Below are 12,227 nucleotides of genomic sequence, written 5' to 3' on the forward strand. Positions count from 1 at the left end.
ACACTCTGTCTACGTTTAAAGCCTAGCCTTAAAAGTAGACAGAGTGTTTGCCTCACGGACTAAAACTGGTAGTTGGTTCCACAGGAGAGGAGCCTGATAACTAAAAGATCTGCCTCCCATTCCACTTTTAGAAATTCTAGGAACCACTAGTAAACCTGCAGATTGAGAGCTTGCCCATATAAGGCTTTATACGTAAGAAGGAGGATTTTAAATTCTTCAAAATTAAATTATTATTGTTTTAAACTGCTCTGTTGTCTTCTATAACATAGTTTTTCAATGAAAGAAAATTATTTAAATTCAAATCTGCAGGTATGTGAATGATTCAATGAGCACAGTTCATTCAGGGAACAGTGAACAGAGATTTATGGTTGAAAATTTTTGGCTCAAAATTGAAATAAAATCCCCCACGCTATGTTTCTATCAATAAAAATGGCCATTAAATGTTCAGTTCTGTTTTAAGCAATGGCCTTACCTCTGCCCAGGTGTTCCGTCTCCTCCTCTGGATGTGGCCATTGTTGACGCCAGCAGGGAACACATCAATGTCACCTGGAAACCACCAGCCAAGGACGGCGGCTGTCCCATCACGGGATACCATGTTGAGGTGGCAGAGGCTCGTCCAGAACTCAAGTGGCTACGGGTCAACGCCCGCCCCATTAAGGAGCTGAACTTTAGGATCGACGATGGGATCAAACCAGAGAAGAAATACGTAATCAGAGTTCGGGCCATCAACTCTATTGGAGTTAGCGATCCCTCTGATATCTCTGACAAAGTTGCCACCAAAGATCCAGACTGTAAGGATCTAGATTTCTTCTTTCTCAGGGTTTCAGAGGCCAGAGGGAATCCTGAATGACTATCATGTCTTCTGACCTGCAGGTGCACCATCCATGGATCTGGACGCACAGGATGTGATCGTCGTTGAAGGAGAGAAGCTGCACCTGAACATCCCCTACAAAGGAATCCCTACCCCCAAGATGGTTTGGCAGAAAGACAGCGTGGAGTGCAAAGCGGACGACAGGCTCTCCATGACGGTCGAGATGAACAGCGCCCATCTGGAGCTGCTGAGGTCCCAACGTTCTGATGCCGGTGCCTACACCATCACCCTGGAGAACAGTCTGGGAAGTGCCACAGGAACCATCAACGTCAAAGTTATCGGTAGGATAGTTCACCTGATATTGCAAACTGCTGAATGTATACAGGTTTAGGAAGCTAACTGAATGTCTGAAACCTCACAGGGCTCCCTGGTCAGTGTAAAGACATCACCTCCAGCGACGTCACCAAGAACTCTTGTGTGATCAGCTGGGAAGCTCCGGAAGATGACGGTGGCACCCCCATTGTCAGTTACACCTTGGAGCGTCGGGAAGCCTCTAAGAAAACCTACATTCCTGTCATGTCGGGCCAGAATATCCTAACCTTCAACGTCAAAGACCTTTACATCAACTGCGAGTACTACTTCAGAGTGAAGGCTGTCAACACAGTCGGAGCCGGAGAATATCTGGAGCTGCGCAGCCCCGTCATCACGGAGGAAATCAAACGTAAGCTCTGTTTTAGACTCATTCTCTAACATCTAGAGGACATTTTAAATGTATACCTGCATTCATTTCCTGATCCGTGTTTCCTGATTCAACACAGAGAAACCAGACCCTCCCATCCAGGTCGAGGGCCATGACCCCACATCCAAGTCCATCACCGTCACCTGGAAGGCTCCAGACTACGATGGTGGTTGCCCCATCCAGGGCTACATAATAGAGAAGATTGAGAAGGATGGCGACCGCTATGAGAGGGTCACCCCCAGCCTGGTTGCAGGTTTCTCCTATGTGGTGACGGATCTGAAAGAAGACATGGAGTATCAGTTCAGAGTCCGAGCAGAGAACGCCGCCGGAGTCAGCGAGCCGTCGCGCAGCACGCCGCTGATAAAGGCTGCTGATCCTGTTGGTGAGTATGTCTGCCGCAATCTGCTCTCATTCAGGAAGAACTGATTCTAATCAATACTGGATCTCTGTGCTACTACTTTCAGAGAAACCAAAGGTCACCCTGCATGCACGCGTGCAGTCCGGCCTCTGCGTAAAGAAGGGCGAGGAGATCCGCATCGATGCTTTTATCTCTGGCTCTCCATACCCCAAAGTCACCTGGCTGAGGAACGAGGAGGATGTGACCAAAGAGCCCGCTAAAAAGATCATTCCAGTGCTGAAGAAGAAGAAGACCAAAGCCCATGTTGGTTTTCTCTCAGAAACCTTGCTGGTTTAAAGCTTTACCTGAAAGTGTTAAATTAATCTGGACTTTACTTTGTTCAGGTTCCAGAACCAGAGGAGGAGTTTGTGACTCCTCTAAGGGAGCGTCTTGGTCTGGATAAGACCACAAAAGGCCAGTCTGCCCTGATGATCCGTGACGCCGTCAGGGTCGACCATGGGACCTTCACAATCAAGGTGGAGAACACTCACGGCGTCGCTTCTGCCACCTGTTTCGTCAATGTTCTGGGTAAGAAGGAGCTTTTTTTTTTCCTCTTGCCTCTGGAGGTTAGAGAAGAGTCTAATTCTATTATTCTGCAGATAAACCTGGACCCCCGATAAACTTCACCTTCGATGAGATCAGGAACACCTCAGTCATCTGTAACTGGGAGCCTCCTGAGGACGACGGTGGCAGCGAGATCTTAAACTACATCTTGGAGAAGAAAGACAACAAGAGTGACGAGATTGGCTGGATCACCATCACCTCCACCTTGAAGGGAACCAGCTTACCCGTCACCAAACTCATCGAGGGGAAGGAATACATCTTCAGAGTCACAGCTGAGAACAAATATGGCTGTGGTCCACCGTGCATCTCTGAGCCGCTCGTGGCCAAAAATCAATTCAGTGAGAAGAGCCGCAAAATCAGATTAAATCTTTCCACATATTGTTCAGAATAAATCACTGAACTCTTCCTTTCAAATCAGATCCCCCTGATGCTCCCAACATCCCCAGAGTTCATGAGGTGACAGCAAGTTCCGCCCACATCTCCTGGCATGAGCCAAAGGACAACGGCAGCCCCATCCTTGGTTACTGGATCGAGCGCAAGGAGGTGAACAGCAAACACTGGACCAGAGTGAACCGGGCCCTCCTCAACTCCCTGGACGTGAAGGTCACTGGTCTAATGGAGGGCCTAACCTACATCTTCAGAGTGTGTGCGGAGAATCTGGCGGGCCCTGGACCCTTCAGTGAGCCCACTGACCGCATCGTAGCCATGGATGCAATTCGTAAGTTACGTTTTTGAGAATTTTATGCACTTCATTATTATTGTTTAATGAACAAAGTATGAATCTAAACTGTGTTACCCCCAGTTCCTCCTGGACCCCCCATCCCCAGGGTTGTGGATACTGGCAATGATTCTGTCATCTTGGCCTGGAAGCCCCCGCTGTACAATGGTGGAGGGGACATTTTGGGATACCACATTGAAAAGGTCCTGGACAGAATATGATGTAAACATTCTAAATCTGCAGTTCTGGAGGGAACACCAAGATCTTACTGGCTGTACTCTGCTTTACAGGTGTTGGCTGGAGAGAAGGAATGGAGCCGCTGCACAGAGTTCAGGTGTAAAGAGCTGACGTTCACGGTGACCGGCCTCACAGAAGGAGCAGACTACTATTTCCGGATCCTTGCTGTTAATGACGCCGGCCCTGGAGCTCCTGGTCTCACCGAACCTGTAACGGTCAAAGAGCCACAAGGTATGAAGAGTTTCCTCATAAATATAGTGGTTAACGTCTTTTGAAGATGTTAAAAACACTGCTTCTGTCTCTCATCCGACCAATGTTTTCCTCAGAAACACCTGTCGTGGAATTCGATGCCTCCGTGAAGAATGGCGTCATGATAAAAGCTGGCGAATTGCTGAGGCTTCCGGCTGTGGTGACTGGTAGACCTCAGCCAGAGGTGAAATGGGCCAAAGACGAAGCAGAGATCGACAAAGAGAGGATGATTGTGGAGACAGAAGGCAAGAGGAGCAGCCTGTTCATCAAGAAGGCCGTAAGGACCGATAGCGGGAAATACCAGATCACCGGCACCAACAGCAGCGGCACCAAGACGGCAGAAACCAAAGTGGATGTTATGGGTCAGTTCTTCAGAAGTGTGTCAGGATAGCGTTGAATGCCAGGCTGAAGGTGACATTAACCCCTGCTCTCTTCCTAAAGATGTCCCTGGACCAGTGGTGGACCTTAAGACTGTCCTGGTGACGAAGAAGAACATTGTCCTGACCTGGTCAGATCCTCTGGACAACGGCGGTAGCGACATCATCGGCTACGAGGTGCTGAGGAAAGACGCCAAGATGAAGCTGTTCCGGCAGCCAATGGAGATGGCATCCTGCAGGTGCGACATTCAGGGCCTGCTAGCTGGGGAGGAGTACGACTTCAGAGTCATTGCCAGGAATAAGTACGGCGATGGAGCTCCAGCAGACCTGGGCCCCATCCTGGCTGAGGATCCTAAAGGTAGAATACTTAAAGATGACCTGCAGCAAGTCTGACCTCAAGTTCAAAGACGTTTGGAGTAACGTCCTTTAAAATGTTCCAGGTACTCCATCTGCTCCAGAGAAGCTGCACTACACGGACCGAAGCAAGACCACCATCACTCTGGCTTGGGAGCCCCCACGCACTGATGGCGGCAGCCCCATCAGAGGATACTACGTGGAGAAGATGAGGTCAGACAGCACAGAGTTTGACGTGGCCAACAGGAAGATCTTCACTGAGTGCTGCGGAACCATCGAGAACCTCTCTGAGAACCAGGAGTACCAGTTTCGCGTGAAAGCTGTGAATGAGGTTGGAGACGGAGAACCATCCAAACCAATCACCGCCAGGATCCAGGATGACCAAAGTACGCAGCAGAACCTACTGACGATGGATAAACACTCTGATTCAGATGACCTCTGATGAGTTTCTTTTTTTCGTCTGCAGTCGCTCCAGTTATCACAATCCTGAAGTTTTTCAAGAGCAACGCCATCATTGTGAGGAAAGGAGCCGCCATTGACATCCCAGCAGAGGTGACTGGCCTTCCTCTGCCGACACTCCAGTGGATAAAGGACGATGTGGTGATCGAGAAGCCTGATGAGGAGAAGATGACCTTAGAAACAGAGGAGGTTGGACCAGCTTTTATCTTAAAGTCTTTATTATCTCTTCATGGTAAAAATTAAACAGGGAGTTGGAAAGATCTACTAATTTCCAATGGATTAACAAACCACAATAAATAAAAAAAATATAATCCTTTTTGTTAATTCTAAGTCTATTTTTTTTGGTTAACCAGATCAAACTGGATCAAAACTCAGGGACCTAACTTATTTTCAGATGTGATATTCCACAGTTACAGCAGCTCAAATGTTTGGCTATAAAATGGAGCAATCAGATTGATTTCTAAAGAGGCTCTGCTGTATCGTCCCTTAAGTCAAGCTGTTGGTTCTTATTTCCAGGTAAACAGAACGACACTGAGGACGAAGATTTCTATCCCAGAAACTGTCCGACAAGACAAAGGAAACTACAACCTTGTTGCTGAGAACTGCTACGGCAAAGCTCAGCATGTGGTCCGAGTGGAGGTCCTGGGTAAGGACCAGAACCTTCACCTGCTGGGGGAAGCCTCTGGTTTTGGTTTCCTTACCAATTCATGTGACCTTGCTCTTTCAGACCGCCCCCTTCCTCCAAGGAACATCACTGTGTCCGACATCAAGGCGGACTCCTGCTACCTGACCTGGGACGCTCCGGAGGACAACGGAGGCAGTGAAATCACCAACTACATTGTGGAGCGCAGAGATGCCAGCAAGAAGAAGTCAGACTTTGATGTTCTGACCATCAACCTGATCGATAGAAGATATGGGGTTCGCTTGTGCCACTAATTTTTAAATTCATCATTTAGAGTTCTCTAAGTATATGTTCTTATATTTATTTTATGTCATGATCTGGTTCCTCAGGTCTACAAACTGAACCTGAATGGAGTCTATCAGTTTAGGATCAAAGCTGAGAACAAGTACGGAGTCAGCGATGGCTGCGATTCAGAGAAAGTCCAGCTAAGAGATCCGTTCGGACTTCCTGGACCTCCACGTAACCCAAAAATCATAGCTGCAACTGCAACCACCATGACGGTGACCTGGGACCCTCCGCTGGACAACGGGGGCTCCACCATCCAGGGCTACTGGCTGGAGAAGAGGGAACGCGGTGCCGTCTACTGGGGCCGCGTTAACCGGGCGCCGGTCACCAAGCCAGCAGTGAAGGGGCTTCAGTACACGGTGCTGAGGCTCATAGAAGGAACAGAATACCAGTTCAGGATTGCAGCCTGCAACGCGGCAGGAGTCGGCCCCCACAGCGAGGCCACGGAGTGCCGCTTCGCCACCGATCCATGCAGTGAGTCTGTCTTACATCCTAATTTATTTGGAGCTCCACTAAACACCCGACGTGGAGGTCTAGAAGACAAGTAATTAAACTGATTCAATCTTTTTATCACTGCTCTTCTTTCTCAGACCCCCCAAGCCCACCTGGAACCCCCGAGGTTAAAGACAAGACCAAGAGCAGCATCACCCTCGCCTGGGCTCCTCCAGAGAGAGACGGCGGCAGCCCGATCAAGGGTTACATCGTTGAGGTTCACGAGGAGGGCTCCCCGGACTGGAGGAGGGTGAACCCTGCCGACAAGCTCCACCCCTCCACAGAAATCACCGTCCCTGACCTAAAAGAGGGCAAGAAATGCAAGTTCAGGATCTATGCAGTGAACGCCGCTGGGAAGTCAGAGCCCGCTAGGACCGGAGACATCCTGGTCCAGGACATCCTGAGTAAGAGCAGACCTCAGCGGTCACACTGATAGGATGCATCTCTCTGTTCTGGTAACATCTTCTAATGTTCTGCTCTCCAGTCGAACCAGCTGTGTCTCTGGACGTGAATGCTCACGACCTGCTGTACTGCAGAGCAGGAACCACCATCAGGATTCCTGCCACCATAACTGGACGACCTGTTCCCAAAGTCACCTGGACCTTTGTGGACGGGACAGCTGAGACGGAGAAGAAGAATGACCTTCACACGCTGCCCGTCGACTCCGAGGTTAGGGACGTTCTGGAGTCACATTGTTGCTTTTCTAAATGAAAACCGCTTTTGCATAATAAAATACATTATAGGCAGAAACTAATGATTAATGCTACGTTCAGACCTAAAGCACTTTGAGCAGCAGAAACTTTACAGTTTAGTTGGAAAAATTTAGGTTTTGTTGCACGACGTACACATCAACCAATCAGAGCAGCTGATCTGGGAGCATGCAGGAAGACAGACTATGATCACTCCTCTGAAACAGTTTATTAACGCCTAAATTAACTTCAAATGTAGAAACCTGCCGGCAGAATATGTTGGCTTTTATTATCCTGCTGCCTGCAGTTTGTAGCACAGACCTGAAAAACGCTAACATCTACTTCCAGCCGCCACCAACAGTAGGGGAAAACCCCCAAGAGGCGAGCGGGCCTGAGGCAGCTGCTGCTGGGGATTCCCAGTGACAGCGCAGCGCCGGTATGTGGGGGTCTGAGCGGCTCCCACAGAGAAACAATCTTTGAAGGCAGGATGGTAATCTGGACTGCACAGACTATGTATATATTTCAGGTGGACTTTCTCACTTAAAAATATATTAAAATTACTTTTACCAACTGTTTACAGCAAATATAGCAAAGCCGCACTATGGCATTGAACACAGGAGCAGCAGAGGCATCAGACGCATCTGGACTCACTTTACTGGATGCCTGACCTTAACGGGGACAAAAATGAAGCAGCAGAAGCTTTTTTTGCTGCTGAAATTGCGTGCGGTGTGAACGTAGCATAAAACACAAACCTGCTTGGAGTAAATCAGAGAAACTGGTCTGCACTGGAATCAGTTTGAGGTGTTCTTCATTTTTTTCTTTTCTTCTAGATCCACTCTACTGACACCACCTCCGTGGTGGTGATCCCAGAGAGCAAGATCGGTCACACGGGTCGATATATCATCAACGCAGAGAGTCCGGCTGGACACAAAATCGTCAAAGTCAGGGTCAACGTGCTCGGTACGTAGAAGCATTTGTCAATAACAATTTACACAGAACTGCTGTCTGTCAGGGTGGATAAGGTCCAGCGATAACTGCAACCTTTTTTTGTGGCTCTGCAGACCTGCCTGGACCTGTCAGGAATCTGAAGGTGAGTGATGTGACCAGAGGAACCTGCAGACTCTCCTGGAAACCTCCAGAGAGCGACGGAGGAGAGCGGGTGAAGAGCTACTTTATTGAGAAGAAAACCGTGGAAGGCAAAGCCTGGACCAAGGTAATGACCTCTGACCTCAGACTCATAACAAACACTGTGGGCAAAGATTTCACTCTGATCTTGCTCTTCCAGGTGAACCCAACCTGTGCCACTCAGTCTCTGGTGGTTCCAGACCTCATTGTGGGTGAGGAGTACCTGTTCCGTGTCCGAGCTGAGAACAGCTTCGGGTTTGGCCCATATGTTGAGACTACTGAAAGTACCAAAGCCAGAGATCCAATCCGTACGTCTCAACTCGCTTTAGTTAAGCCTCCACAGTACGAGCTTTTTTCACGGCTCACCTGATAATCGTCTGTATGCAGACCCCCCGGATCCTCCAACACGGCTGAAGATCCAGAACGTCAGGAAGGGCACAGTCTCGCTGACCTGGAAGGCTCCGAAGAACGACGGAGGGTCACCCGTTACCCACTACAGCGTTGACCTTCTGTGCTGGGATTCCAGTGGAGCCCAGAAAGAGTCCTGGAGGAGGTGAGTCTTCTGGAGGCTCTCCATGTGAACAATCGCTGCAACTAATGATTTTTCTGCAAATGGATGAACCTGTTGATTATTCTTTTGATGAATTTATTAATAATCAGATTGCCAACGGTTCCTTAAAGAAGATTTCTTACCAAATTAAAGCAGGGGAAACTAAAACTTTTCCACTTTAGGAGTTCTGGATAGAGAATACTGACAGATGAAAACATTTTTTTTTATCTTAAATGCAAAATGTTTATATTTGTTTTGCATTCTTGGTACAATTCCTGCTCTAAGTGGGTCACTCTGTCAGCTAAAAGCTTATTTTACAATCTCTACACTCCAGTTAACGGTAAATAGATTAATAAATAATTCGACAATTATTTCAAAAATCGATTAATCCTATTAATTGTTTCAGCCCCAGTGTGAAAACAACCCAGCAAAGATCAGACACCAACTTTAAGATTCTAGTTTACAGAGTTTTGGTGCTTAAAGAATTAAAGTTATGGCTGCAACTAACGATTATTTTGCAAATAAGTCTGTCGATAATTTACCAGTCTAATGATAAAGTTGAGAAAAGCGAATCAGTTTTATATCCGGCTGCTTCTTTCAGCCTGCGCCAACAAATAAACTACTTTCCATGATCGACTTGTTTTTCCTGGATTCCTTTCACGTTTTCTGTTTCTAGCCTCCTCAGATGTTTTAAACTTTTTCCTTGCCTCAGCCATGACCACTAGCCGAGTACGTAAAAAAATAGTACAGCTAAAGCCTTAGCTCCATGACTATATAGGAGCCTGTGGCTGTGAAGCGATACGTTCTTCCAGGTCACATGACCTGGCCAACAACTGTGTATCTTCTCCCAACTAACATACAGTATTAGCCATTTAAAATGTCCCCACTTTCCTTGATAGGACCTTGGCTCTTACTTGACTGGTCCTTGGCTGGCCCTGTTTAAAAGTTGGGTGTATTTTTAAAGTCCATGAATCTGTGAAAAGGAATTAAATTGTACAATTTTTTTTGTTTTTGTATATCAATTTTGATTGTTTGTGGAGGTAATAATATATGGATTAAAACTGATTTATGTGAGGAAATCAGAAAGATGAGAGCCTGAGGGGAGGGGCTTAAGCTATTTATTGAGGGCTGTGGGAAGAAGAGCGGCCATTTTGTTTTACAGTTTCTTTGTTACATTGATGGTAACTGGAGGGAGGCTGAGGCCCAGAGGATCTTGTAAATGTATAATTTCTTTTGCACCCTGTTTTGAGTTTTTGAGCACAGTAAACCACCAACACTGGTAACCTGACTGAGGCATGAATTCTCTGAGAACAAAGAACCCTGTCACATTGACGTTTATTTCAATAATTGATTATTCTCATTAATTGTTTCAGCCCTCTTTAAAATACAATATAAAGTGTTTTTTTAAAAATGAAACTTGTCTTCAGAAAGTAACTTGAACTGATGTGGGATGAGCTCTTCTGTAAGGTTGGATCTCTGTGCGTTAGCGTGATGCTCTGTTGTTAGCGGCTGCTAAAGGGTCACTGTTGAATCTCAGGTGCAACAGGAGAGATGTGGACACCACCAGCTTTAAGGTGGAGGACCTGACAGAAGGAGACGAATACGAGTTCAGAGTGACGGCTTACAATGAAGCCGGACCCAGCAGACCGTCATCCACCGCCGGACCCGTCATCATCCAGGACCAGACATGTAAGCCCGCAGCTTTGATGCAGGGGTTTCCATTTTTGGTTTCTATAATAGATAACCAATTTTAAATATGAAGGTTTATTCATTAAAATTGTGGTTTTGTATTTATCACTTTTTTTTTTTTTATTGGGGTTTGAGTCGATGCTGTGAAGGTAAATGAGTGACAGTCTTCCCATTTCGCTGCAGGTGCTCCATCCATTGAGCTGGAGGAGTTCATGGAGGTGGAGCAGGGCGCCGACATCAGCATTGTGGCCAAGCTTCGTGGCTGCCCCTTCCCCACACTCACTTGGTACAAGGCACCTCCCCACAAGTCTGACGACAAGGCAGAGGTCCAGTACGATGAGCACATCAACAAGATGGTGTCCGACGACAGCTGCACGCTCCTCATCCAGCAGGGCAAACGTCACGACACGGGCCTGTACACTCTGGTGGCCTCCAACAGCCTTGGCAAGGCCTCCAAGGAAATGAGGCTCAATGTTCTTGGTACGCCTCGAAACGATCGATTAGTTAACCGCAAGCAAAAAATATTAACGGTTATCTGAAACAAACCTAAAGAAGCTCAAACGCATTTTGGAATATTTGCCTTCCTGAATTTAATCCACAATAAAAAGTAAAATTTATGAAAAAACTTGGTAAATGCTAAATAACTAAAGTAACTAAAGTAACTAAAGTATAAAACAATCATTTTTAGGTAACAGAATATAAACGTATTACTTTTATAAAGAAACTAGTGATACTTTGATGGCTACAATAATAGATAAACAGAACCGGCAGAAGGCATCATAAAGCCTTTTTAAAGCTAGAAACGAGACTTCTAATGATTCTATTCAATTAGAAAAGTTCATTAAAATTAAATGATATGATTTCTTCAAAATAAAAAATATTCAGCAATTATCTGAACTGGTTGTCTCCTCACCTAAAAATGTGGTTTTACAGCAGTAAAAAGCATTACAGCAAGAGTAGTCACACCAGTGTACTCCTTAAAAGTGTATAAAAAATATCGGAATAAGTGGCACAGTTAAAAAAATAAATAAAGTACCTTACTGTAAAGTGTTTTTACAATATAAATGCTGTGCACCTGGAGAGTAAATAACCAAATATACAGCCGTGGACATTTTTAAAGCAGTTGATATGTGAAAATGGCAGCAACACCAGAGATGTGCAAAATGACAGCAGCATGTTATTTAAATGACTAGGACAAAAACTGTGCAAAATCAGCATGAATGGAACAACTTATTTAGGTTGTTGGGAACAGTGGTGGTTCTAGAGTCTAACAGCTACTGGGAGGAAGGATCTGTGATAACGCTCCCTGGTGCATTTAGGTTGCAGCAGTCTGTCACTGAAGGAGCTGTCCAGTTCAGCACCAGCATCTTCCAACCCTAAGCAACTTATCTGGTCTGAGTAACAATTTCTGTCTAAATCTGTCCTCATGTGTTGCAGTTATTTAAGACATACACATTATGGAGTGTTATTTAAAGAGTTTGTCATGAGTGATCTGTTCTCAGGAAACGAACCGGTGAGAGAAAGCGTAGGGAACTCTTATACGTTATGAAGTGTAATGTACACTTCATAACGTATGTGTATTAAATAACCATGAGACAGGAAAACACTATCCTTCATTGGGTGACGGACAGAATGAGATGCAGGATTGTCTAACAGTGTTGGAGGCCCCTCTGTTTCGTTTTATAATGGAGGAATAATTATTTAACGTCTACATTATCCAGCTTTAGTCAGTTATTGCTAAAATAACTCATGCCAAAAAAAATCTAGAAATTAAATAAGCTTTCGATGACAGATTTCTGTAGCCATAAAA

General features: G+C 46.0%; 1 protein-coding gene across 1 annotated transcript in view; it reads left to right on the forward strand.

Moving 5' to 3' along the window:
• The window catches only part of LOC107103971 (titin-like), a gene marked incomplete at its 5' end in the record, with an annotated part of 93,910 nt that overhangs the window by 18,037 nt on the left and 63,646 nt on the right, over positions 1 to 12,227 (forward strand). Inside the window, 25 exons of the mRNA XM_015403845.1 lie at positions 483 to 791; positions 874 to 1,152; positions 1,233 to 1,532; positions 1,630 to 1,932; positions 2,015 to 2,211; positions 2,292 to 2,475; positions 2,547 to 2,849; positions 2,930 to 3,229; positions 3,314 to 3,432; positions 3,520 to 3,697; positions 3,793 to 4,077; positions 4,157 to 4,450; positions 4,533 to 4,832; positions 4,913 to 5,094; positions 5,422 to 5,551; positions 5,633 to 5,823; positions 5,917 to 6,346; positions 6,463 to 6,768; positions 6,849 to 7,033; positions 7,884 to 8,013; positions 8,115 to 8,266; positions 8,339 to 8,486; positions 8,566 to 8,731; positions 10,266 to 10,417; positions 10,601 to 10,897. Of these exons, the coding sequence (XP_015259331.1) occupies positions 483 to 791; positions 874 to 1,152; positions 1,233 to 1,532; positions 1,630 to 1,932; positions 2,015 to 2,211; positions 2,292 to 2,475; positions 2,547 to 2,849; positions 2,930 to 3,229; positions 3,314 to 3,432; positions 3,520 to 3,697; positions 3,793 to 4,077; positions 4,157 to 4,450; positions 4,533 to 4,832; positions 4,913 to 5,094; positions 5,422 to 5,551; positions 5,633 to 5,823; positions 5,917 to 6,346; positions 6,463 to 6,768; positions 6,849 to 7,033; positions 7,884 to 8,013; positions 8,115 to 8,266; positions 8,339 to 8,486; positions 8,566 to 8,731; positions 10,266 to 10,417; positions 10,601 to 10,897 (5,820 nt within the window). The remainder of the gene's footprint in view (positions 1 to 482; positions 792 to 873; positions 1,153 to 1,232; positions 1,533 to 1,629; positions 1,933 to 2,014; positions 2,212 to 2,291; positions 2,476 to 2,546; positions 2,850 to 2,929; positions 3,230 to 3,313; positions 3,433 to 3,519; positions 3,698 to 3,792; positions 4,078 to 4,156; positions 4,451 to 4,532; positions 4,833 to 4,912; positions 5,095 to 5,421; positions 5,552 to 5,632; positions 5,824 to 5,916; positions 6,347 to 6,462; positions 6,769 to 6,848; positions 7,034 to 7,883; positions 8,014 to 8,114; positions 8,267 to 8,338; positions 8,487 to 8,565; positions 8,732 to 10,265; positions 10,418 to 10,600; positions 10,898 to 12,227) is intronic.

The sequence above is a fragment of the Cyprinodon variegatus genome, unplaced genomic scaffold (assembly GCF_000732505.1).
Source record: "Cyprinodon variegatus isolate N-32 unplaced genomic scaffold, C_variegatus-1.0 Scaffold1579, whole genome shotgun sequence".
In the NCBI taxonomy this organism is placed as follows: Eukaryota; Metazoa; Chordata; class Actinopteri; order Cyprinodontiformes; family Cyprinodontidae; genus Cyprinodon; species Cyprinodon variegatus.